At 40.0% G+C, this 27,098-nt stretch overlaps 1 protein-coding gene across 6 annotated transcripts in view; it reads left to right on the top strand.

Annotated features, from left to right (window-relative positions):
- Nucleotides 1–27,098, top strand: part of ELP3 (elongator acetyltransferase complex subunit 3) — a 100,310-nt gene that overhangs the window by 1,004 nt on the left and 72,208 nt on the right. Inside the window, exons 2-7 of one of the 6 annotated variants that reach the window (XM_001165532.6) lie at nucleotides 3,366–3,465; nucleotides 5,978–6,116; nucleotides 12,547–12,617; nucleotides 13,746–13,809; nucleotides 16,207–16,275; nucleotides 18,854–19,008. In XM_001165532.6, coding sequence (XP_001165532.1) covers nucleotides 3,366–3,465; nucleotides 5,978–6,116; nucleotides 12,547–12,617; nucleotides 13,746–13,809; nucleotides 16,207–16,275; nucleotides 18,854–19,008 — 598 coding nt within the window. The remainder of the gene's footprint in view (nucleotides 1–3,365; nucleotides 3,466–5,977; nucleotides 6,117–12,546; nucleotides 12,618–13,745; nucleotides 13,810–16,206; nucleotides 16,276–18,853; nucleotides 19,009–27,098) is intronic. The other 5 variants (XM_063816976.1, XM_009455087.5, XM_063816975.1 and 2 more) reach the window with 5 other exon arrangements.

Below are 27,098 nucleotides of genomic sequence, written 5' to 3' on the forward strand. Positions count from 1 at the left end.
TTGACCAGCTGGTCTAATCGTGGTAATTGTTGTCAGAATAATAGCTACCATTTATCGAGCTTGTATTTTGAAGTCGGTATCATTTCCATTTTACAGATGAAGAAGCTGAGATTCAAAGAGTTAAGTAACTTTCCCAGACCAAAATTATACTTAGGTATGGAGCTGGCTGGTCAGGCTGTATCTGTGACCTCAAAAAACATAAAATGAAAAATAAATACATCGTTAATCACTATGCTTCTTGACATTAACTGTTATTTTTCTTTCTTCCAAGCAACAATTCTAAGTGTCCAAGTTACCTTAGATTAAGTCTTGTCATATTTGCATGTCCTAAATTAATTTGTTATCTCACTCTAACTTGCTCCTTCTCAATCTATCAGGATTCTTTTAGCTTCTTCTGTCACCAAGTCATGTTGATTCTTACTTAGAAATTACTTCTTGATATAGTTTCTTCCTCTTCATTCTGGCCGCCAATCTCCTAACCCACCTTCATCACTAACTAATATTTGAATGGTATTTTAGCTTTCATATACATTATTTATTTGAGTCTTAGAATGGTTTTGTGAAATTTGGATGTATTACCCCAATTTTACAGACAAGGAAATGGGCGCTCAAAAGTTGTTGATCTTGGCCAGGCGCGGTGGCTCATGCGGGTAATCCCAGCACTTTGTGAGGCCAAGACGGGTGGATCACTTGAGGTCAGGAATTGGAGATCAGCCTGACCAACATGGTGAAACCCTGTCTCTACTAAAAATACAAAAATCAGCCGGGCGTGGTGGCAGGTGCCTGTAATCCCAGCTACTTGGGAGGCTGAGGCTGAGGCAGGAGAATCACTTGAACCTGGGAGGTGGAGGTTGCAGTGAGCGGAGATCGCACCACTGCACTCCAGCCTGGGTGACCAAGCAAGACTCTGTCTCAAAAAAAAAAAAAAAGAAGAAAAAAAATTGTCGATCTTTTCCTTTACCACACAGCCAGTAGGCATTGGGACTGGATCCTGTCTTACATTTTGTGGGTTTTTTAAAACAATGTTGCCTTTCAAGAGCCATTCGAGTAGTATCCATATTATATGTATTCTTTTTCACTTTCTGAATCATTCTTTGTACCAATAATATTCTTACCTTCCTTAAACATTACTTTCATCTTTTTATTTCCAAAGTTGAGAATATGCAATTCTTCACTGTCTATTGCATTCCATTTCAATGCCTTTGCCTAGTGGCCAGGGTCCCCTGTCATCTGTTCTTTATTAAACCCTGTTAGAAAGCTGGATTTTAGTTAGGCTGTGCTGTTTCACACAAAGATAGGTAATTCCTATGCCTGACATTATTTCTTCTGGATTGCCTTCTGTTTTGCATGTCCAAATCTTGCCCTATCTTTAAAGATCCCTGTGCCATTTCCTTCATGAAGTCTTTTCCTACTCATTTACTCTTCCAGTTCTTGATACACTCAAGAGCTATACAAGTGGTTTCCAAATCTTATCTCTTCTTATCAGCCGATCCCCTTTTACCCTCCAAATAAATTCTTACACAGAACCTCAATATATAAACAGCTGAAAGCAGAGCTGCTGTGGTGGAAATAAAGAGACCTCCTCCTTTTTTTCCCCCATGCCTTATTTTCCTCTTCCCTTCTCCCTTCCTCTGCCATGACCACCACCAGTCCTACCTCTGTTACATGGCCCCTGAGGCACCTCTGTAGAATTCTGGAAGTGCTGAGTTACATGGTTTGGAAAGCATTTAGCCTTTGAGTATAGATGGACTTTATTTCTCTCAAAAATTGTTGTGTATGTTAGCCTTGCCTCATTAAATTAGATGCAGTGTGTTACAGTGAAAAAAGCATGGAAGTTGTGGTGAAAAGAGCTGGATTTGAGTCTTGGCTCTGCTGTTTACGATAGCTTGTTAACTTGCCTTAGCCTCATTTTTCACATCTATAAAATGGGATAACAGTACCTACCCTCCGTGTTACTGTAAGGGTTCAAATGAGATAAAGTAAATGTGTGGGCTCCATAACTGCCAGGGCCTTCCATCCACGCTTTCATTATGTTTTAGCTTTCTCTGCAGTGTGAGTCCTCAGCCCCCTGGGCCACGGACCAGTACCGGTTCATGGCCTGTTAGGAGCTGAGCCACACAGAAGAAGGTGAGCAGCAGGCGAGCAAGTGAAGCTTCATCAGTATTTGCAGCCTAAGCTCTGCCTCCTGTCACATCAGCAGTGGCATTAGATTCTCAAAGGAGTCTGAACCCTGTTGTGAACCGTGCATGTGGTGGGTCTAGGTTGTGTGCTCCTTATGAGAATCTAATGCCTGATGATCTGTCACTGTCTCCCATCACCCCCAGATGGGAGTGTCTAGTTGCAGGAAAACAAGCTCAGGGTTCCCACTGATTCTATGGGAACAGAATTCGTTATGGTGAATTGTATAATTATTTCATTACATATAACAATGCAGTAATAAAAATAAAGTGCACAATAAATGTAATGCACTTGAATCATCCTAAAACCACCCTGCTCCCCTGGTCTGTGGAAAAATCATCTTCCACAAAACCAGTTCCTTTTATCAAAAAGGTTGGGAACCACTGCTCTACAGGCGAGAAGCTTGCTTGCTGACAGCTTCCAAGCTGATATCCCACAGCTTTTGTCCCTGGAAAAAGACTGGCATTTTTTACCTTGAAGAAAAGAGCTCAGATTGGCCTGGCTTAGAGATATGCCCATCCTTGAACCAATCCTTGAACTGTGCTTGAGTGGATGGCGTCATACAAGAACCTGTCAGCTTCTGCTGTTGCCTTTGGATGAGACCGAGAGCCCCAGTTGCCAGAAGTTCATGATGGTGGACAGACAATATTTTAGAAATGCATTAAGATTCTTAGGCAGATACCTGGGTTTGAGTTTCAACTTTACTCCTTGATAGCATCTTCATGTAATAGGCACATATTCTTGTTCTGTCTACCTCTGTTCTGAGAATTACCTGAATTCATGCATCTAAATGTTCTTTATGAACTCTAAAGTATTATGCACATATTAGTAATTACACCTCTGGAGATAAAGGGAAGAGAATTACTTTGGTCCTTTCCTGTGTGATTAAGTTCTTTCTCCTCACATTGTTTCTACTCCTGTATCCTTTCCTGTATTTATTTTTAATAATCTCATAGAGTATGTGCTTCTAAAGGGAGCTTTTCCCATATATATGTAAAGCCACGTTTGTTTTAAAGATACAAAAGATATGATCAAATTGTAAACAGTAGAGATTTAGCATCTTGTGAACTTGAGCTATTCATTTGGCATATTTGTATGGTTTCGGATGGAAAACTGCTACTAAATCAGATTTTAAAATCTTGATTGAATGATACGATTTTTGACATTGTTGAATATTAACTTTCCAGGAGATCTCAGCCCTGCTGAGCTGATGATGCTGACTATAGGAGATGTTATTAAACAACTGATTGAAGCCCACGAGCAGGGGAAAGACATCGATCTAAATAAGTAAGTGGATATAAAGAGAGAGCAAGCTTGTTCTTAGGTAGCAGATCTCTTTTATGAAATTATCTAGTACTACTTGTTTTCCAGCTCAAGTTTTATTTTAGTTGAGAATTTTAGCTTTCTGCCTTGCCTTGTCATTCATTTCTTTTTTTTTTTTTTGCAAGTTCCGCCTCCTGGGTTAACGCCATTCTCCTGCCTCAGCCTCCTGTGTAGCTGGGACTACAGGCGCCCGCCACCACGCCTGGCTAATTTTTTGTATTTTTAGTAGAGATGGGGTTTCACCATGTTAGCCAGGACGGTCTCGATCTCCTGACCTCGTGATCTGCCCGCCTTGGCCTCCCAAAGTGCTGGGATTACAGGCGTGAGCCACCGCACCCGGCCGTCATTCATTTCTTGATGGCAAAATTGTCTTAGCTTAAGAATACTAATAGCTTCTAACATTTATTGGGCACTTACTGTATTCCAGACACTGTTGCTAGTGCATTATATGTATTAGCTCAGTTAATCCCCTCAAAATTCTGTGAGATAGGTACTGATACCAGCCACACTTGACAGGTGGGTAATCTGAGTCAGAGAGCAGTTAAATAATTTGTCCAGGGGTAAGTAACTAGTAATTGGCAGAGCTGGGATTTGGAATTAGGTCAGCCGTCTCCAGAGCCCATGTTCTTCTGTGCTGCATCGCTGCACATCCTACTTTCCTTCCCTACTGTCTCAGCTGAAGCAGCAGCTTTCTGTCAGGAAAACCCTCCCTTTGGGGCCCCTGATCTAATCCAACCCTCCCCTGCCGTAGAACCTCTTTGACACATTCATCCACTTCCTCTCCATAATCATTTTCAGCTTGGATTTTCCTACAGTCTCAAATAAGAGTTGTCTTTCATCTCTGCATCTATTTTTTTTTCAAACTATAATATATATTCACTCTATGTAGATCTTCCCTAATGAAAGGGTTCTCTCCCCAACCCCAGGTCGTCTAATCATCACATACAGGAATGACCTTTTCTTAGACTCTCTTCTCTGATACTTGAGATGCTGCAATATTTTACCCCTTCCTTGAATCCTCATGCTTAGTAAATATTTGCTACAGGAATAAGTAAATATCCTCTTTTGACTATAAAGTTATTGTATTTTACTGATTTTTCTACCGTGTCTTTAGAAGTTTTTCTTTCTTTTTTTGCTGGTTATACCCCTGATTATACAAATCTTTAATTTCTAGTGAACATTTCTACATCTTATATATATTTGTTGTTCTCTTTAATTTAGCACATCTAAAGCTAAAGCTGCCATCGTCCTTAAAACTCACCCCTCCTCAGATGTCACCAGCCTATTACTGGAAGGTCTCTCAGTCTGGCTTCAACCTGCTTTTCCAAGTTTTTAAATCTCTGTACCTTTACATTGAAAATCTTCTGCTTTCTGTCAAGTTGGTCTGCTTGTATTTCTTAAAATATATGCATTCCTGTTTTTGCATCTGCACATAAATCAGCCTGTCTGCCCTCCATGTCATCTTTGTGTCTTTAGTGACTGAGACCTACTCTTTCTTCTGTGCTCATTTCCATGAATATCTCCCCAGCACACATCAGATTCCTCCCTGAACTCTGGAAGCATTCATTGTTGGTATGTGTGTGTGTTTTATGACATATGTTTTAATCATTTATACATTAATTTTCTTGGTACGCCTGTCTGCAAACATGTAAACATAGAACATGAAAGGACTGTGCCTTGTACATTTGAACATAGCAGGTATTCAGGCAGCCTCTTGTACGTGTTAGGTACTCAGTTAATATTTGTTGACAAATATGTGAGCACTTCACAGATATTTCTAGATGGATTAAAGTTAGAAGACAGGGTGACTGTTAAGAGTTTGGCTAGGAGGCACAAAGAAAAGCTGGTAAAAGTTTTTTTTAAACTTTCAAAAATATGTACTTTATTTCCTATTTGGTTCTGCATAGCCATCCTTGATTTTTTTTTTTTAATTGTTGTTGTTGTTTTGTCTAAGACAGTAGTTGTCAACCAGGGGTGATTTCCTCCTCAGGACATTTGGCAATGTCTAGGGACATTTTTGAGTGTTACAACAGGAAGACAAGAAGAAGGCTGGTAGTACGTAGAGACCAAGGATGCTGCTAAACATCCCTCAATTCGCTGGCCACCTGCCACAGCAAAGAACTGTATGGTCCCAAACATCAGTAGTGCTGAGGTTGAGAAAGGTGGAGTCAGAATAGTCCTTTGAAGCTGCAGCACTATTCTGAACTAGATCTATATTGTGTCATCGTCCAGGGACCCTTCTCCCTCCATAGTCCTCTGGTTTTCTTTCTGGTACTCAAGGGTGGGAAGTAGTCATTCACTCGTGAATTTTATTCTTCTATTTCCCTGATAGTCACAGATCTTAAAACTATCCTTGTCACGGTGGTGAAGGGATTGGAGAGTGACAGTTGTTAATGATGTTGTTTATAGATCATCCTCTTGGTAGCTTGTCCTTAAATAACCGTAATCTTGATAATGTGAGATGCTTTACTTTCAGGGTGAAAACCAAGACAGCTGCCAAATATGGCCTTTCCGCCCAGCCCCGCCTGGTGGATATCATTGCTGCCGTTCCTCCTCAGTATCGCAAGGTCTTGATTCCCAAGTTAAAGGCGAAACCCATCAGAACTGCTAGTGGGGTGAGTGATTCAACTCATGAGGTATCGACACACTGGGTATCTGTTCTGGCAGAAGTACCCTGCTCCATGTAACACCCGTGTAGTGAGGTAGAGGTTGGGGATTCTGAACTAATGAAGTCCCTGTATTAGGATATGTGCTGGAGTGGAGACCTGTGCTGAATGCAAGGAGAGCAGAGAGAGAAAAAAATATAATTGTGATTAAAGGAGTAGATGATGTTTTGACCTCTTTAAAAATATAGATTTAGGCTTGGTGACAATCACAACAGGATAAATGTTGGCCATCTTAAGCTGGTAGCTTTCAATATAATTGATGCTTATGAAAGGTACTTTTGAAAGGTAGTTAATGGTGCAAAGTAGTTCTATATATGGTCATTATGAGCACTGTGGAAGTCCAGACGACAGCGATGTCCCTGCAGCAAAAGGGGCTGGGGAAGGCCCAGTAGAAAGCACAGAGCTTGCTTGACCCATAAGCCAAGAAGAGCAGGCTCGAAGTGTCATGGGAGCAAGGACACAGGGGCTAAGGCACAGAGGTAGAAATGACAGGAAGGGCGTGGTGCATGCAGGGAATAGCGAGTATGCCGAAGGGCGTTAACAGTTCAGGAGAGTAGGACTGTGCGTTGAACAGGTAGTTCGGGATCAGCTTGTAAAAATCTTAAGTGTCTGGCAAAGCAGCTAGATAATAGGAAACAAAAGTTTTGAAAAAGGTAGTAATATGAACAAAGTAGATTTTCAGAAAATTAATTTGGATACAACATGCAGGGTAGTTTGGAGACAAAAAGACTAGTTTAGACGCTCTTGGTATGATGTCAGTATGCAGTGTTAAGGACTTGAGTTAGGATGGAGACTCTAGGATGAAAAAAGATGAGTGTGAGATACATGCACAGAAATTGATGGTATTAAGACCCTCCTAACATATGGTCCCCAGCACCAAATGCTGTTCCTAATGTGACCCCACAAGTTCATTCTGTTATTTGAATTGGGATATTATATTCCAGGCAGCTTGTGTTGACTTGGTGACCATATCTCCTGGATCACCTTAAGTTTGTGGCTAATTAAACCCTAAAATTTTTACATACAATGTACCACCAAACCTCATATCCTCTTCTTTGTACTTAAGTGTTTTTGTTTTGTTTTGTTTGTTTGTATCTAGTGTAAAAAGCTTGTTAGCCAGGCACGATGGCTCACACCTGTAATCCCAGCACTTTGGGAGGCCGAGGTGGGCCGACCACAAGGTCAGGTCAAGACCATCCTGGCTAACACGACGAAAGCCCGTCTCTACTAAAAATGCAAAAAAAAAAAAAAAAAAATTAGCTGGGCGTTGTGGTGGGGGCCTGTAGTCCCAGCTACTCGGGAGGCTGAGGCAGGAGAATGGTGTGAACCCGGGAGGTGGAGCTTGCAGTGAGCTGAGATCATGCCTCTGCACTCCAGCCTAGGCGAAAAAGCGAGACTCCATCTCAAAACAAAAAACAAAAAAACTTGTTAAGAGAAACTAATAGTCCATGCCCCTCACCTCCCTTTTTCTACCCTAGGGCAACCATTTTTAACTCTTAGCCAATTTCTTTAGCATTAACTTCCATATCCATAAATAAAATAACATTCTTTACATAATAGATAAGTCTTGACTTTCTTTTTTTTTTTTTTTTTACCTGAGACAGTCTTGTTCTGTTGCCCAGGCGGGAGTGCAGTGGCACGATCTTGGCTCACTGCAACTTCTGCCTCCCAGGTTCAAGCGATTCTTGTGCCTCAGCCTCCCAAGGAGCTGGGATTACAGGCATGTGCCACAATGCCCAGCTAATTTTTGTATTTTTAGTAGAGACAGCGTTTCACCATGTTGGCCAGGCTGGTCTCGAACTCTTGACCTCAGGTGATCTGCCCGCCTCAGCCTCCCAAAGTGCTGGGATTACAGACGTGAGCCACTGTGCCTGGCCGACTTTTTAGAGTTAAGCATTATGTGTGGGCTTGCCATTAAAGAAGACAGAAACTTAGCAACCTTTCAGCCTGACTGGCAAACTGAGGCTTCTGTGATACCACCCTCTCTGTTTCTTCCTCTGTCTCTGATCATTTCTGTCCTTTCTTGGCTACCCTTATTGTGCTTACCTCTAAAAGTTGATGTTTTCTGTCGTCCTGGGCTCATTGTGTTTGGTATTTTACATGCTTTCTTTGGTAACCTCATCCATTTGATGATTTTAGTATTGATGTATGCTGACTCCCAGCATGAACAATGGTTCATTCCCTGAGCTTCAGACTCCTGTCAGATTGTCAGTTAGGCATCTGTCCTTTGACTGCCTGAGAACCTCCTGAAGTATAGCATAACCAAAACTAATACCAGACTTGCTTATTCACCTTTCCTGTCCATGTTTGTTCATGGTACCACCGTGCACTCAGTTTCCAAAAAATGTGAAATGCATTTTCCGTTCCTACTGCCACTGGTAAGAATGCTTTGGCCTTTATTATTTCTTGTTTAGATTATTTCAGTCATTTCCTTACGCATCTATTTTGTCCTACCTACATGAAATGCATCTTTAACAGTGTCACAAGAGTGATCTATTGAAAGTATCAGAAACACACAGCTGGTGGCCATTCCCTATCTACTGCCATTCTCACCTCCATGCTTTTATTCTTGCTGTTTTTCTGATGGTGCTTTGTTTATTTTATACAGTAGTTTTAGGTTTACAGAGAAAAAAAATTTATACACTTCCTCCAGCACCTTCACCCCTACCCCAGTTTCCCTATTATTAATATCTTGCATTGTTTGGTACGTTTGTTAGAATTGATGAACCAATATTGTTGCATTATTATTAACCAAAGCCTGTAGATACATTAGAATACACTCTATGTTCTACATTCTATAGGTTTTGCCAATGCATAATGTCATGTATCCACTATTACTGTGTCGTATGAAATAGTTTCACTGCCCTAAAATCTATCTGTGGCCGGGCGCAGTGGCTTATGCCTGTAATCCTAGCACTTTGGGAGGCTGAGGTAGGCAGATCAGCTGAAGCCAGGAGTTTGAGACCAGCCTGGCCAACATGGTGAAACCCCGTCTCTACTAAAAATACAAAAATTAGCCGGGCATGGTGGCGAGCGCTTGTAATCCCAGCTACTTGGGAGGCTGAGGCAGGAGAATAGTTTGAACCCAGGAGGCAGAGGTTGCGTTGAGCCAAGATAATGCCATTGCACTCCAGCCTGGGTGACAGAGCGAGATTCTGTCTCAAAAAAACAAACAAACAAACAGAAAAAACAGCTCCTATTTGTCCCTTTCCCTCTGCATGTTCTAGACATAACCTGACTACCACTGATTGTTTTATTGTCTTTAATAAAGTTTGCTTTTTCCAGAGTGTCATGTACAGTAATTGGAATCATACAGCCTTTCCACTTAGCAATATGCATTGAAGTCTGCCATGCCTTTTTGTGACTTGGCAGCTCATTCTTTTTTTTTAATTGCTGAATGATAATCCATTGTACGGATGTACCACTATTTGCTTATTCATTCACCTATTGAAGGACATCTTGGTTGCTTCCAATTTTTGGCAGTTTTAAACAAAGCTGTGTGAAGGTTTTTGTGTCCACCTACATTTTCAGCTTACTTGAGTAACTGTCAAGAAGTGCAGCTGGTAGATCATATAGTAAGACTGTGCTTCACTTTGTAAAAAACTGCAAACTCTTCCAACGTGGCTGCACCATTTTGCATTCCCACCAGCAGTGAGTGCGCACTCTGATGCTCCACATCCTTGCTAACACTTGGAGATGTCGGTGTTGTGGATTTTATTTAATTAATTTATTTATTTTAAGACAGGGTTTTGTCCTGTCACTGAGGCTAGAGTGTGGTGGCATGATCACAGCTCACTGCAGCAACCTCCCAGGTTCAAGCTATCCTCCCACCTCAGCCTCCCAAGTAACTGGGACAACAGGTATGCACCACCACACCAGCTAATTTTTGTGTTTTTTGTAGAGACAGGGTTTCACCATGTTACCTAGGATGGTCTTGAGCTCCTAGGCTCAAGCAGTCCTCCCAGCTTGGTCTCCCAAAGTGCTGTGATTATAGGCGTGAGCTATGGTGCCCAGCCAGTGTTTTGGATTTTAGCCATTCTCATAGTTGAACAGTGGTATCTCCTTGTTGTTTAGTTTGTAATTCCCTAATGACATGATGTTGAGCATCTTTCCGTATACTTATTTGCCACTGTATATCTTCTTTAGTGAGATATCTATTCACATCTTTTGCCCTGTTCTTAATTGGGTGTTTTCTTACTAGGTTTTAAGAGTTCTTTGTATATCTTAGCTGGAAATCGTTTATCAGGTACCAATTATGCAGATATTTTCTCCTAGTCTGTGGCTTGTCTTTTCATTGTCTTTCTCAGAGCACAACTTTTAAATATAGACAATTAGGTCCATAACCCATTTTGAGTTTGTATTTGAGTTCGTGTTTGTGTTCTTGAAACACCATGGTTGTTAACTTGGATACATTACTGTCATCTAAGCCTCAGACCTCACTTAAGTTTCACCAGCCGTTTCAATAACGTCCCACAGAACCTAGTTCAGAATCACCTGTTGCATTTAATTGTCATATCTCTTTAGTCTGGACATTTCCTTTGTCTTTTTCGGACTCCGTTATCTAAACACTTTTGAAGATTTCAGGCAAGTTATTTTGTAGCACGTCCCTCAGTGTGGGTTCATCAGCTGTTTTCTCATCATGAGATTCAGGTTACTCGTCTTCGGCCTGTGCATCATAGAAGCGGCACTACGTTCTTCTCGTCATCTCCCATCCAGTGGTTCGTAGGTTTGGCTTTCCTATCACTGATGTTCCTCGTTTTGATCAAGGTGCTGTCCACCAGACTTATGCTCTGTCAAGTTATTTTTTTCCACTTTGTATTAAGAAGTGTTGTATGGAGAAATACTGAGAAACTAGGTGGATATCCTGTTTCTCATCACATACCCTGTTCACTCCTTTATTTGTGTGAAGGAATTAATGGTTTCCTATTTGGTGGGTTGTCATCTGTTACTATTTATTTTGATGCACAAATTATTGTGGACTTGACCAGTGGGAGCCTTTTCAAGCTGATTTCTATGTCTTTTTTAAATGTCCTCATCATTCTTTGAGCAGTTTCTAGCTTTCTAGCACAATAAAATGTTCCAGGCTTGGCCAGACATGGTGGCTCACGCCTGTAATCCCAGCACTTTGGAAGGACGAGGTGGGTGGATCACCTGAGGTCAGGAGTTTGAGATCAGCCTGGCCAACATGGCAAAACCCCGTCTCTACTAAAAAAAAAAAAATACAAAAAATTAGCCAGGCATGGTGGCACATGCCTGTAATCCCAGCTACTTGGGAGGCTGAGGCAGGAGAATTGCTTGAACCCAGGAGGTGGAGGTTGCAGTGAGCCAAGATCACGCCATTGCACTCCAGCCTGGGCAACAGAGTGAGACTCTGTCTCAAAAAGGAAAAAAAAGGAAAATGTTCCAGGCTTATCTTAGACTTTCTTTGCTCCAGCCCCAGAATCAGCCATTTCCCCAAGGAGCCCTGGTTTCTTTTAGTTGGAGAAGGATATTTAGATACTAAGACCTGAGTCCTAGGTGTGCTTACTGCTGTTAGGGTGTTGCTGCTGCCAGACTCTCTCAGTGGACCAAGCGAGGACATATATATGTATAGCTGCATACATAACATGCACACATACATGTAACACATTTCCATTTGTATTTATTTATCAGTCTACCATATGTTGAACACTCTGATTGGCCACAATACCTTTAATTCCACCCAGCCCACAGAGTTCATTCTGCTTCTCTCTCTTTCCATGTTTATAGCTACTTCTCTGATAGTAAGAAGCCTGGCTTGCTTTCACTTTCATAAATGGCCAGATTTGACCAAGTGCCCCGGATGTAACCAATCTTGCGTCTCTGCCACTGCCTCCTGTCCTCACCTCACTGAGGCTCTGTCAGACCTCTCTGAGGTTATTTACACCCAGACCCTGAAACATGAAGCTGCTAGTTTAATAGTCCCTGCTGCAAATATTGAGATCCAGTGTGTTCATGAGGCATTTGAGTCACAAAGGTTAGGTTTATGTATAATTTCATAGAATTGCTTAAAGAAATTTTTTTCTTACAGGCTGTTTACTAAGACAATCAGAGAGAGAAAGACTAAGAATCACTGTGGCTTTAACAGTTAATTTATTATTTTGTACTTAATTTATTATAAAATGGAATATAACTTCACATATATATTACATACGGACAATTTAAAGATGATTAATATTGAACAGAGATCACTCTTGTACCCATTGCCCAGCTTAAGAAATACAGCCTCGTCAATAACTTTGAAGCCCCTTTTTGCCACTCTCTGGTTGCATTCCTCTCCTTCCTTCCGAGGGATAAGCACTCTGTGGAGTTTTATATTAATTATCCTATAATAGCTTTTTTATTCATCTTTCTTTTATAGATTGCTGTCGTGGCTGTGATGTGCAAACCCCACAGATGTCCACACATCAGTTTTACAGGAAATATATGTGTGTAAGTATGGTGATTTTATTAAATTGTATGTGTGTTTTAATTAAACTAAATATGCCCCCTCTAGCCCTTAGTCAGTACATCCTGGTAATGTTTAAAACTTCAGCTTAATAGATTTATAGATTACTCCTTTCAAGCAAGCAACCATTGGTAGATATTTTAGTGCTTTAAAATTGGAATATATGAGGCCGGGCAAAGTGGCTCACGCCTATAATCCCAGCATTTTGGGAGGCTGAGGCAGGTGGATCACCTGAGGTCAGGAGTTAAGACGAGCCTGGCCAGCACTGTGAGACTCCGTCTCTACTAAAAATACAAAAATTAGCCAAGCGTGGTGGCATGCGCTTCTAGTCCCAGCTACTTAGGAGGCTGAGGCAGGAGAATCGTTTAAACCTGGAAGGTGGAGGTTGCAGTGAGCCGAGATCACGCCACTGCACTCCAGCCTGGGCAACAGAGTGAGACTCCATATCAAAATAAATAAATAAAATTGGAACATATGAATATTTTAATTTATTGCAATATACAATTTTAAAAATGTAGGTTATGGAACTCACAACAGTAGACATTGGGATATGCAACTCAAAACAGCACATTCTGTTAAACTCATAAATGAAACATGGGAATATGAGCTGCCTAAATTCCACGTCAGAAATTTAAAATGAATTTGGATCAGAAACATGTCAAAATAAAAAATTATCCTTATACGTAACCTTTAGATTTCTCAAACTCACCTATTTGAAAGAATTAGCGGAAGAGTTTGCATGATTCCGGGTAGGAAGATAAAAGGGGGGAAAGATTTTCTTGAGTATGGTTCCCAAGAGAACACTGAGTATTGATTCAAACTTAGGAAAACTTCATTTCTGTTATTTGCCCCTAAAAGCTTAAACCTCTGAAATAATCACAACTGCAGTATTTTGAAAATGGGTGTAATAGTGTCCCTTTACATATTTATCTTATTTACTTCTTGGTAGAAAATACATTATTTACAGATACTGCAAAGGTAGATTCTTCTGTTAGGATTTGAAAAGGAAGCTCGTTTGTTATCAGGATTCTTTGGAGATGGTAGATGCTTGGAACTAGCTGGTTGAACTCAGTTTTGCATCTGACATTCTTGTTCTTTTGTTGTACTGGCAGATACTGCCCTGGTGGACCTGATTCTGATTTTGAGTATTCCACCCAGTCTTACACTGGCTATGAGGTACAGTAACTTTGAGGCTGTCCTGATGAAATGTTGCATCATGCTTTACCTGTAGTATGGTTTTACCAGTACTGGCTTTCTGACAATTTTTTGTTTTTGTTTTTGTTTTTTTCTGATTTTAAAAGCTGTTCATTCACCAAATATTTGCCAGTGTCTACTAGTGCCCTGTATTGTTCTAGCCACTAGAGAAATACTTACATAAGCATAAATAATACTTACTTCTTATCCAAAACGCTGTTCTAAGTGCTTTACAACTGTAAACCTTATTGCAGTGTTTTGAAGATAGACACTATCATGAGCCCAGTTTGCCAATCAGGAAACTAGGGCATAGCAGGCTTAAACAGCTGGCCCAAAGACACACTATTAGTAAGTGACAACCAGGTTTCGAAGTCTGTGCTGCTCACCACTACATTGTACTGTCACTTTAGCAGTGGAAAATGGACAGGGTCCCATTGTCTTCTGGAATTTACATTTTTTTTTCTTTTTTCTTTTTTTTTTTGAGATGGATTCTCACTCTGTTACCCAGGCTAGAGTGCAGTGGCACGATCTCCTTCACTGCAGCCTCCACCTCCTGGGTTCAAGTGATTCTTCTGCCTCAGCCTCCCGGGTAGCTGGGACTACAGGCAAGCACCACCACGCCCAGCTAATTTTTGTATTTTTAGTAGAGACAAGGTTTCATCATGTTGGCCAGCCTGGTCTTGAACTGCTGACCTTAGGTGATCTGCCTGCCTCGGCTTCCCAAAATGCTGGGATTACAGGCGTTAGCCACTGTACCCAGCCTGGAATTTATATTTTAATAATGGAAGGTAGACAGTAAAGAAACAAGAAAAAGTATCAGGCACTCAAAAAATGCTAAGCAGAGATGTAAAATCAAGTAAGGTGATGGCAGCTGAGATGGTTTAGCTGTGGTCGTTAGGAAGGGATTCTGTGAAGTGAGATTGAAGTTGAGTCTGAATGACAAGAAGGACCTAGTCCTAAGAATATGTGAAAGGGGCATTCCTAGCAGAGAAGTCACTAGAATGAGGCCCAAGGAAGGAAAGACACGGGGGTGTTGTGCAGTGCAGGGGGTGAGGGAAGCATGAGGCTGGGAGTGCAAATGAGCTGGAGTTTGTAAGCAAAGGTAAGGAGTTTCCATTTTAGTGTAGGAGTCATGAGAAGCTATTAGGATTTAAGGCAGGGGAATGATACAATCCGATTTAGGTTTTTTGAAAGATCATTTTGATGGCCATGTAGAGGAAGGGTTAGAGTGGAGACCAGAAAGAAGGCAGAAGGCCAGTGAGGCGCTTTTGAAGGAGTCACCCTCCTCAGAACACCTCAGAAGCCAGGAAAGCTTGTGACTTTTTTCTCATATCTGTTTTCTTTTTTTTTTTCTTGTTTTCTAGGGTTCAAATTTTTTAAAATACAAGAGGAATGATTTCGTGAAAAGGCTTCCTCTCATTCCTATCCCCTAGCCACTCTTTTTTACTCCTCCCCCTACCAGTTAGTGTTGTTTGTTATTTCCTCCCCATCCTTCAGGGATATTTTAGGGAACACAGCATACACAGGTTGCCTATCCCTTATGTGAAATGCCTGGGACCAGAAGTGTTTCGGATTTTGGATTTTTCTGGATTTTGGAATATTCGCATATACATAGTGAGAAATCTTGAGAGTGGAACCCTAATCTGAACATGAGATTCATTTTGGGTTTATGTACACCTGATACACCTAGCCTGAATTAATTTTATACAATATTTTTAATAATTTTGTGCGTGAAACAAAGTTTGTGTTAAGTACTTATGTGTGGAATTTTCCACTTATGGCATCATGTTGGCACTCAAAAAATTTTGAGGTTTGGAGCATTTTTGATTTTTGGATTAGGGATGCTCAACCTGGACATATTCTTTATTCGACTGATTCCATATAAGGTAGCATATCAGAGTCCTCTTTCACTTTGCCTTTTATTTTACAATATCTTAGTGAACATTTTATGTCAGTACATTGTTTCGTGGCTGTAGAGTATTCCACTGTATGATGGTAGCCATTACAAACTGTGTGGTATTTTAGAAGCTTACTTAAAAGTTACTTTATTATATGATTCTGGTATATGTATGCACATCTATGTCTGTGAGCAGAACACTTTGGTGACCCTGGGATTCCAGAAGTGTTTATACAAAAGACAGATGTGATCCAAGGAGACACCCTGCTGTTGAGGTGTTTATGACAGCGTGAGTGGACACCTGCCAGATGCGATTCAGTACATTATTTTGAACCCTGACAAGACTGAGAAAAATTAAGGGGGGTACAAGCCATGTTTTCAGTGTTCGGAACCATGGAGAGTTTTTTTTTTTAATACAGTCCTTTTGAAACTACTTTTTAGTTTTAATTCAATGTGGGCATAACAATATTTTTCTCTTCTAGCCAACCTCTATGAGAGCTATCCGTGCCAGATATGACCCTTTCCTACAGACAAGACACCGAATAGAACAGGTACATTTTTAAAAAACATGTTTCTTAAAAATTAGGTGTTTATACTTAGTAAGAAGCCATTGTTGCTTGATTCAAATTGAACCTGAAATAAGAACGAAAAAGGTGTTTTTCCTCTTTGTAAGTTTTCAATATCCATTTGAGGGAGGGAGAATTTGCCATGCCTACCAAGGTCAAAAACACTACTTTCTTTAAAGACTGTATTTATTGTTTAAGGGTTTTATATTCTCTAAGTTTTTTTGAATTTGTAGAAAGTCGTTTGTAGTATGAAATTTGTAGAATAAAGATGTATGAAAGTTCTTAGACAATGGGTGGGTGTGTTGACTTTTAATTTCCAAAAGTCAGATTAAGAAGTATTTTGACTGGCCATGCGCAATGGCTCATGCCTGTAATCCCAACCCTTTGGAAGGCTGTGACAGCAGGTCACTTGAGCCTAAGAGTTCGAGACCAGCCTGGGCAACATAGCAAAACCCCATCTACAAAAAATACAAAAATTAGCATGGCATTGTGGTGTGCACCTGAAGTCTTAGCTACTTGGAAGGCTGAGGTGGAAGGATCCCTTGAGCCTGGAAGGTCAAGGCTGCAGTGAGCTGTGATCATACCACTGCACTTCAGCCTGGGTGACACAGCAAGAACCTGCCTCAAAAAGAAGTATTGTGACAGATTTGTTGGGTGGAAATAGGAAATTTCCTACAAAGGAGTACAAAGAACTAGTCGGGGTATGGCATTGTTCTATATCATGGTCATGGTGGTGGTTACATAACTCTAAATATCTATCAGCTCTCATCCATTGTATACTTAAAGTTAGTGGATTTTATCGTATTTAAATTATACCTCAGTATGGCTGACTAAAAACAACTACTATGTACATGACCTTGCAGTGTTCAAGAAATCTGAACATTAATACAGATTTCCTTTATTTACAAGTTTATTTTAAACTTGTCCAATTTAAAAAATGTAAAGCACTGTCCATAGTTGTAATAGTAATGTATAGTAGGCACATCCAAGTCTAAAGTAGATAATGATACATAACCATAGTGGTTAAGTTGTCTCTGGGTTTGTTTATTGGCTTATTGGTGAATACTGTTCAGTTTTAATATCCACTTTGCTGTCACCCAAGCGTATGAGGAACAGGATTGTCGGTGACAGGAGAGGACTCCATCTGGGGGAGCCCACATTTTTCCAAACAGTGGGTTCTAAACTGACCTTTGCTTCAATTTCTTTTTGGGCTATGATAGTTAATTTATTTAAAATGTAAAACTATTGAGCATGAAATGCTTATGTTTACCAAAAAAAGGAGCATAGTTTACAAGATTTAGAAATGAACATAGAGCAGTGATTCTTTTCTTAAATGCACTAGAATTACCTGAGTAACTTCTCCAAAACGTGTCACATCTTCACCTCAGGAGGTTCTGATTAAGTCTGCTTTAAGGTCCTAGCAAGATATTTTTAAAAACTACCAGGGTAATTTTGATGAGTATCTCTTGTAAAGAACCATAGATATAGAAATAGAGTATTCTTTTAGTGTTGATATATGTACACACATGCATATATATAATTTTTCTGTATACATTTTTTGCCATTTTCAGAAATTAGTGTTAATTTCAATACCTATTTTTAAAAATTAGAATCTTGGCTTATTGTAGTCAACAAAATGAAAGATTTGTATCATTCTCTCCACTAGTAGAGGAGACCTAATTTTTTTTTTATTATTATTATTTTTTTAAACAGAGTGTCACTCTTGTTGCCCAGGCTGGAGTGCAGTGGCACAATCTTGGGTCACTGCAACCTCCGCCTCCTGGTTCAAGCGATTCTCTTGCCTCAGCCTCCAGAGTAGCTGGGATTACGGCACGTCTGGCTAATTTTTGTATTTTTAGTAGAGACGGGGTTTCACCATGTTGGCCAGGCTGGTCTCGAACTCCTGACCTCAGGTGATCTGCCAGCCTGGTCCTCCTAAGTGCTGGGATTACAGGCATCAGCCACCGCACCTGGCCTGAATATTTCATTTTTAATCAGACTTTCACTTTTTTTTAGAAAGCAGACTTGAAGTGCCTCCTGTGCCTAGAATCATCCATCAATTTTGGACTGCTGTCTTGATTTTTCTTTCTAATCTATTCTTTTTTTCTTCCGTTACATCAAATCCTTATTATGTTACATAATCATTCATGTATCATTGTTGACCATAAATGCCACCTTTTTGTCCTCTAGGCTTACCACCAAGTCTGACATAAAATACATGATCAATAAATACTTACTGTTTTGCGTATTGTATTATATTTGTCTTTACTGCTTTCTAGTTTATATTCTTCGTGTTTTTAAATTTCCACTTTGTAGGCATTCAAGTCAAGCCTCTTATTTGTTATTTTATATTCTCATTCTCCCTCCTTATTTGAGTTGTACTCACTTTTTTCTTTCAGACTTGAGCCTATTTTTTATCCACAGAATTAGCTAAGTGTGTTTCATTACTTCTGATTTTTAAACTGTACTGATGAAAACACTGCAAAATAAGAGATTTGCAATGCCTTCTTAGAGTAGTTCCTTATGCTTATATCATTCTAATGCTGATGAATTTGTCTTTCAGTTAAAACAACTTGGTCATAGTGTGGATAAAGTGGAGTTTATTGTGATGGGTGGAACGTTTATGGCCCTTCCAGAAGAATACAGAGATTATTTTATTCGAAATTTACATGATGCCTTATCAGGACATACTTCCAACAATATTTACGAGGCAGTCAAGTAAGAAATTCTTATTTTATCATAGTCTGCAGAGTGGTTGTCAGTTTATGCTCCTAGCAGTAGTCTACTAGAATGCCTTCTGCCCTGCATCCACATTCTTACTTCTCATAATCTTTCCTGTTTCATGGGAAAGGATTATTTCAGTGAAAATAATGCTTTCGCTGAAATAATCTTTTCCAGTGAAAATAATCCTTTTAAAGAAAAAATGAATACAGTTTGTTGACATAGTAGTATTCTCAAATAGAGAGATTCGCCAAATATGGTCCATGAATGTCTTTTCAGCCTTAGGCTGGTCTAAATGACAGTAGTTTTGATTGACCTGATTGAGTTTTTCAGCCCACCCAAGAAGGGGGCTGGGAGTATTTTAGCTGCTGTAAAATCAGCAAAACAAGGTACTGTTATTTAAAAACCTAATTTAGAGTAAATATTTCATAATTATTAAATAATAACTGTTTATGATTGGGATCTTAGTCCGTGTTGTGCTGCTGTAACAGAATATCTGAGACCAGGTAATTTATAATGCACAGAAATGTATTGGCTCACAGCTTTGGAGGTTGGGAAGTCCAATGTCAAGGTGCTGGCATCTGGCAAGAGCCTTCTTACTACGTCATCACACGGCAAAAGGCAAGAGCAAAAAGCGGACCAATTCACCCTTTTATAATGGCATTAATCTTACCCACAAGGTCAGATCGCCTCTCAGAGGTCCCACCTGTTAATACTGTTACAATGACAATTTCAACATGAGTTTTAGAGGGGACAAACTCATGTTTGTCAAATCATGTGTTATTCAAACCACAAGTTAATTTACTCATTTTGAATTCTAGTTGACAAAATTATGCATTATTTTGACACCTTGTTTTTAGCAAGAAGAATATTACAGGTTAGTATGTAGTTCAGTGATTTAAGAAGTGAAAGTCTTAAAATAGTTTTTGTTTTCAGGAGTTGCAGGAACACCTGGATAGTTACTATTTTCCTTATTTAACAAATACTTCTTGAGGGCCAACTAGATACTATGTGCTGTTTTAGATACTGGAAAGTGGTGATATTTAGGCTGAAACCGGAAGTACAAGGAGGAGTTAGGCCAACAGCAAGAAAGATAAAATAAAGGTTCTGAAATGGGAAACAGCCTGGGGTGTTCTAGGGACAGAGAGGAAGCCAGCATGGTTAGATCCTGTGTTAATCCATTTGTGTCCCTATAAAGGAACACCTAAGACTAGGTAAGTTATAAAGAAAAGAGGTTTAATTGGTTCCAGTTCTACAGGCTTCACATGAAGCATAGTACTGGCATTTGCTTCTGGTGAGGCCTCAGGAAGCTTCCAATCATGGTGGAAGGTGAAGGGGAGCCAGTACATCACATGACGGGTGCAGGGAGGTGCCACACTCTTTTAAACAACAAATCTCACGTGAAACAACTGAGCGAGAACTCACTTATCACCAAGGAGATGGTGGTAAGCCATTTATTTATGAGGAATCCAGCCCCAGGACCCAAACACCTCCCACCAGGCCACACCTCCAATATTGGGGATCACATTTCAACATAAGATGTGGAGGGGACAAACACCCAAACCATGTCAGATCCCAGTGAACAAGAGAAAGAACGTCATGAGACGGGGTTGAAGTGTTAGGTAAGGGCCAAGATACATGCTTTTAAGGAGTTGAAGTTTTATTTGAAATGCAGTAGGGAGCAGATGAAGGGGAAGTGGCATGTTCTGGTTAACAGGTAGGGTCATTCCAGCTACTGTCTGGCTAATGGATTAGAGGAGTACCAGGGTGAAAGTGGGAAACCAGGTAGGAGGCCATCTGATTACATCCATCCCTGCTCAGATGGGGGCAGCAGCAGTGGTGATGGAGAGGAGATTGAGATGGGGGTAAGAGAAAAGAAGGGATCAAGCCTGACACTAAGGTTATGGCTGTCAGAAATGGTAGGAAGGTAGGGTAGGGCTGTATACTGAGGTGGGAAAGATAGCAGGAAGAGCAGAGAAAATCTCAGAGGGAGAAAATCAAGAGTTCTGTTTTGGATGTGTGAAGTCTGAAGAGCCTGTGATACATTCAAGTGGAGATGTCGGTGGGCTCTGAATACAAGAGAAGTCTGAGCCGACGGTACGAAACTGGGGATTATCAGCTCATAGGTAACATTGACAACCATGTAAATGGAGGAGACCACCTCATGGGAGAGTTGTGGATCTCCAAGGTATACTAAGTGAAAAGCAATTTTTAGAGCAATTCTTATAGTACGATCCCATTATTTGTGTGTTTATGCACATACACACACACATATCTGTATATAAATGCATAGAAAAGGTGGCAGAATAATGGTCATCATAGACCTTAGAGCTGAGGAGGAAAGGACATGGGAAATGGCAGCAAAGGAGGATATTTACATTTGCTCTGTATACAGTGGGCCAGGTGTTGTCATGGGTGTTTAATATTCACTTATTTAGTACTCATAGTAAGCCTTTGAGTTAAGTGTTCAGATTATCCCTGTTTTACAGGTGAGGAAGCTGAGGCACAGAGAGATAAGCAATTTGCCCAAAGTTGCAGAGGTGGTTGGTGGTAGAGTGGGATATAAATCCCAGGTAGCTTTGCTTTCAGAGCCTAACTTTGCAAGCTGTGCTAGGTGTCAGAATGTGAGTGTGTCTGTATGTATGTGCACATGTGTGTGCACATCATCAGAGCTTGAAGATCTTGGAAGGAATATGGCCTGTTTTTCCTCGCCCTCCTTCCCTGCCACCCTCAGGCTTTTCTCTGGCTTCTCTTTTATATGGGGTGAGGGTTTCATATAGCTAATTATAAGGTTGTTCAAATAGTGCCACCTCTTAAGATTTTTTGTGGAGGACCAAATTTTGGATAGACCTAAGAGTGGTTTTTATTACCCTGTAAGTAAAGCAGTTCTTGGCACATAGTAAGCACAAGTAAATGCGTGAATGAATTTTGAATGAACAGTTAGCTAATGACCTGGGTAGGGTTGCTTCTTGGAATTGGGGGCAGCCATATCTTTTTGTGCCCTCCCTACTCCCCCTACCCCCTTAACTTCCTTTGTTCTCCTTGGGTTTGTAAAAGTGAAAAGAAGAGAGGAGCTTTTTCATAAAATTTAATACCAAGGGTAGCTCAAAGAGCCCATGTGAAAGGTTTGGCAGCTGGGAGAGTTTGTGTGGACAGCAGCCCACTTCTGTTTGATTGACTCTAGGGAATGCAACAGGTGAATTCTGTGTCCGTGAATCTGGACCTGTAGCATTGTGATTTCTTCGTCTTACAGGGGCTTTAGTAATAGAGGAGATGGCGACTGCATTGTTACTGCTTGTTCAAAACTGATCAAAAGGCCGGGTGTAGTGGCTCACGCCTGTAATCCCAGCCCTTTGGGAGGCCAAGGCGGGCAGATAGCTTGAGGCCAGGAGTTCGAGACCAGCCTGACCAACATGGTGAAACTTCCTCTCTACTAAAAATGTAAAAATTAGCTGGGCATGGAGGCTGGTGCCTCTAGTCCCAGCTATTTGGGAGGCCGAGGCACAGAAACACTTGAACCCAGGAGGCAGAGGTTGCAGTGAGCCAAGATTGCACTACTGCACTCCAGCCTGGGCGACAGAGTGAGACTGTGTCTCAAAAAACAAACAACAACAAAAAAAACTGATCATTAATATGAGTCATACTTAGTAAATGCTGAAGTCTTCAAACTTTAGAGGAGTAATGATATCATCCAGCTAATTACTCTTAATAATACTGAAAAATCAAACTATACCTTAGATAAAATGTGATTGAGGAAAAACAACCTTTATTAGTTCAAAGCCAGGTGACGGGGATGGCAGCAGAAGGTTCTCTCAGAGGGTTGCTGACCACAGTTCATTCAGCTCTGAAAATTCCCTGGCAGGGACATCTATGAAGATAAGTTTTTCTATGCAAGCTTATATACTTCTGTACTCATTTCTTGGACCTTAATATGTAAGGTCTTCTTATCTTGAAGACCTTATATATTAAGTGGGATTGAGCTGTAAATATCTTAGACTTGCCTCTCTCCCCCATAAAAATTTGCCACTAAGCTTTTCATCTCCTGCAGTTTGGGTCCCCTGAGGTAAAAGAAGCAGGCCAACTAAGATCTGCATAGTGAACTTTTAGTATGTATCTAGTTTGACATTTTCATCAATTGAAAGTAAAAATTTTGCTTTATTCTTGGTGTAACATTTTATTTTTGCAGGAATGTTCTAGTGCTAATGGTGCTTGAATGTAAGTTTTCCATCACTGGGTTGAAAATAGGGTTGTCTAGTCCAGCAAGCTCAGTGCAGATCATGATGTGTTTGTAGAAGAAGCCCTGTGGAAGAGAAAGCCTCTTTCAGTAATATTCTAGGCAGTGCCAGTGTTGTTTTGTTTCTGTTCTTGAATTTACCTCAAGAGGGCAACAAACACTTTATTTTCAGATAAAAATTTATATATGATTTGGGTCTTCATTGCAACACATCTCATGAATGCCTCTTGAGAAGTAATGAAAGTACAATCTGGGAGCCATAAAACCATCCATAAATTACACTGAATTCTGCCAACACACACTTTAAATGTTTTGCTCTTTTCTCTTAGTCTCTATATTTTTATGAGATAATCTGGAAAAAAAAAAGACCTGATTTGTGGCGTGTTGTTGCTTTGTTAAGGTAAAGCTGTACTACAAATCCCTCATAATAGAGTTTGTATTTGTTTTGTGGGAAACTTTGTATTTGAGGAAATAATAGTCTAGTTTGTGCTATAGAGCTAGAGACAGAAAGTATTTTCAAGTGTTGGCATAATTGTGAAATAAAAAGCAGCCCAGAGAAGTTGTGGTTTTGACATAATGTGGCCCTCGGAAATGTTTGGATTTGACCTTGCCCTTCTCTCTCATCCTGCCCAGAGTGTATGCGTGAAAACTGGTTGGTTTGCACAGCGTAGCCCACCGCTCTTAGATGTAAGGTGATGAACTTCATGTTTATTTTACTTTTGTTTTTGCTTGCTGACTACATAGATGTAAACTGACTTTCATTAGCTTGGCAGGGTTTTTTAAAGATTAATTTTAAATTAGGTTAAAAATGATATATTGTGACCTATGAGTCAGCAAGCAGCATTTAAGGTTAACAGTCTGTTCACGTTAGGGTCAAGTTTTACTGCTGTGTTGGCTCAGGTGTCCCTGCTATGTTTTCATATGTTGAACCTGATTAAAGTTTTGCTTCTTAAAAGAATAGGAGTTAAGGTAAAGAAAAGCCCCAGCAAGCAGAGCCTGGTTATTATTTATGGCAAGCTAGTAGCAAGCAGTGTGTTATATATTCTCGTGGATGGAAAAATTGGAAAGTTGAGTGAACAGAGAGTTCAAGGACAAAACAGGTATGGCTTTTGTGAAGGCTCATTAAATCAAGCAAAGTGCTAATCACTCAGTACTATCAGCTGGACTGAGATTCTTCAGTGGTCTCCAGAGAGCAACAATTACTGGTGACTGTCATCGTGTAACAATCAGGCTCTGGAGATGAAAAAGACCGGTAGTGGGATCTGAGTCACCCATTCACTAGAATGCAAATGTTGCCAAATAACTCCAACAACCTTTTAAAATAGTTTTATTCCTTTTTAATCAGCTTTGCCCAGAAGCAGTTTTACATTCAATCTTTAATGCTCCTTGGCTGTTTTCACAAGATGCAATTTAAAGGGTAGTTACCCATTAAAAAGTGAGTGAGTCATACTTTCTCCCTGTGGAATTTTAAATTCATTTCCCGTTCCTTCCTCTTCCCCCACCCCCACCCCCCGCCCCATTAATGACTTTAGATCCTCCAACTATGTTCTTACCTGTCTTAGAAAAGCTGAAGTGCTAGGTAATGCTAGGTACCAGGCCCAGAAGACAATTTCGTAGACTTGCACAGCTGCAACGGAAGCAAAAGGAACCTACAGAGACCTGAGAGTGAGTGACTGTGGCCCTGCTGCCCTGGGTGTCATTTCTGGCAGGCCTCAGGACCTTCTGCATTTCTGGGCTTTGACGCTGACACTGCTTATCTCTCACTTTTTCTATTGACCATTTTACTTTCTCTTTTGGTCACCCAGATTTCCATACATGGTGACCAGGATCCTTAACATTGGCCAGAGAACGTAGGATACAATCTTAGTCACTTTAAGAGAGTTGATATGGTTTTTCTTTCAGCATTTGATTTGAAACAAAAATTAAACAGTTTTAAGTGAGCATCCACATACCCATCACCTAGATTCTACGATACTTGCTTTATCACATATCTGTCAGTTCCACTATCCATTCATCAGTGTCTCCCGCGTGTGCTTGCGCTGTCTTTTTTGATGAATTTCATAGTAAGTTGTATGCTTCAGTACCCTTCTCCCGGGATACTTCATCATGCATATCACTGACTAGTGTTCACTGTCTGCAGTGTTTTTCTTTCGAAGTAAGTTTACATACAGTACAAAACAACTTGTGGCGTTTTACATATATATATATATGTGAACACATATATTAAGTATACCATTTGATTATTTTTGACAAATGCATATACCTGTGCTACAAAGTCCTATTAAGATACAGAATGTCACCGTCATCCCAGAAAGTTCCCACATCCCACTTGCCAGTAAATCCTCCCCTGCGCCTCCCAGAGGCAGCCATTCTTCTGATTTTTTTCCCCATCACAGATTAGTTTTGTCTCTTCTAGAACTTCATATAAATGGAACCATATAGCATACACTTGTAGGCCTCTCTCACTGAGCATAGTATTTTGAGATTTATCCATGTGTTGGGTGATTCATTAGTTGTTACCTATTTAGTGCTGAGTAGTATTCCATTGTATGCAGAGATCACAGTTTGTTTACCATCCTTCTATTGATAGACGCCTGAGCTGTTTTGTTTGTGGCCATTATGAATAAAACTTCAGCGTACATTCTTGTATAAGTCTTTTTGTGGCTATATGTATTTATTTATCTTGGGGGAATAAATAGACATAGAATTGCTACGTAAGTTTAGTTTTACAAGAAACCGCCAGTCATTTTCCCAAAATGGCTCTACTATTTGTACTCCCACCAATAATGTATGAACATTTGGTTGTACCACATCTTCACCAACATATGGTGTAGTCACTCTTTTTAATTTTAGCCATTCTAGTGGGCGTATAATGGTATCTCGTGGTTTTAGTTTGCTTTTGCCTGATGACTAATGATGTTGAACACTTTTTTAGTATGTGCTTATGCTATTTGAGTATATTTCCTTTGTGAAGTATCTATTAAAATCTTTTGCCCATTTTTGATTGGGTGGTTGTATATCCTAGCTGCCAGTCCTTTGTCAGCTCTATATTTTGCAAACATGAAAACCCAGTCTGTAGTTTGGCTGTTTGTTATGTTAATAATATCATTTAGCCAAAGTTTTTAATTTTGATAAAGTAGAATTTAGCAGTTGTTTTCTTTCATGGTTATTGCTTTTCTGTATTGTCTCTAATAAACCATTGCACGTTCCCAAGGCACAAAGATATTCTCCTGTGTTTTCTTCTAATTACAGGTTTGAGCTTTCACTTACAGGTTTATGTTCCATCTTGAATTAATTCTTATGTGTAGTATGAGGTGGGGATCAAGGTTCCTTTTTCCCCATATAGACATCTAGTTGCTTTAACATCACTTCTTTAAAGATTTTCCTTCCCTATTCGGATTATATCACACCTTTGTTAAAAATCGAAGGACTCAGTAAATGTGGGCTGGGCTCTTTTCTGTTTCATCAATCTGTTTTTCAGTCCTTATGCCAGTGCTACACTGTTTTGATTACTGTGGCTTTTTAGTATATCTTGAAGTCAGGTAATGTGAGTCTTCTAACTTTGTAATTGTTTTTCAAAATTGCTTTAGAAATTCTAGGTCCTTTGCATTTCTATGTAAAATTTAGAATCAGCTGGCCAATGCTCTATTAAAAAGTATAATGGATTTAGAATTGTATTAAAACTATAGAACAAATGGAAAGAATTGACAATTTATTGCTTCTTGCAATTCATGAACATAGTCTATCTCCTTGTATACTCAGGTTTTTAAATTCTCTTAGCAATCTTCATTGTTGAGATTGTATAAGCCTTTTGTAAACAAATTTTTTCAAACTATTTGTATGTGTTTTGGTG

Source organism: Pan troglodytes, chromosome 7 (genome assembly GCF_028858775.2).
Source record: "Pan troglodytes isolate AG18354 chromosome 7, NHGRI_mPanTro3-v2.0_pri, whole genome shotgun sequence".
In the NCBI taxonomy this organism is placed as follows: Eukaryota; Metazoa; Chordata; class Mammalia; order Primates; family Hominidae; genus Pan; species Pan troglodytes.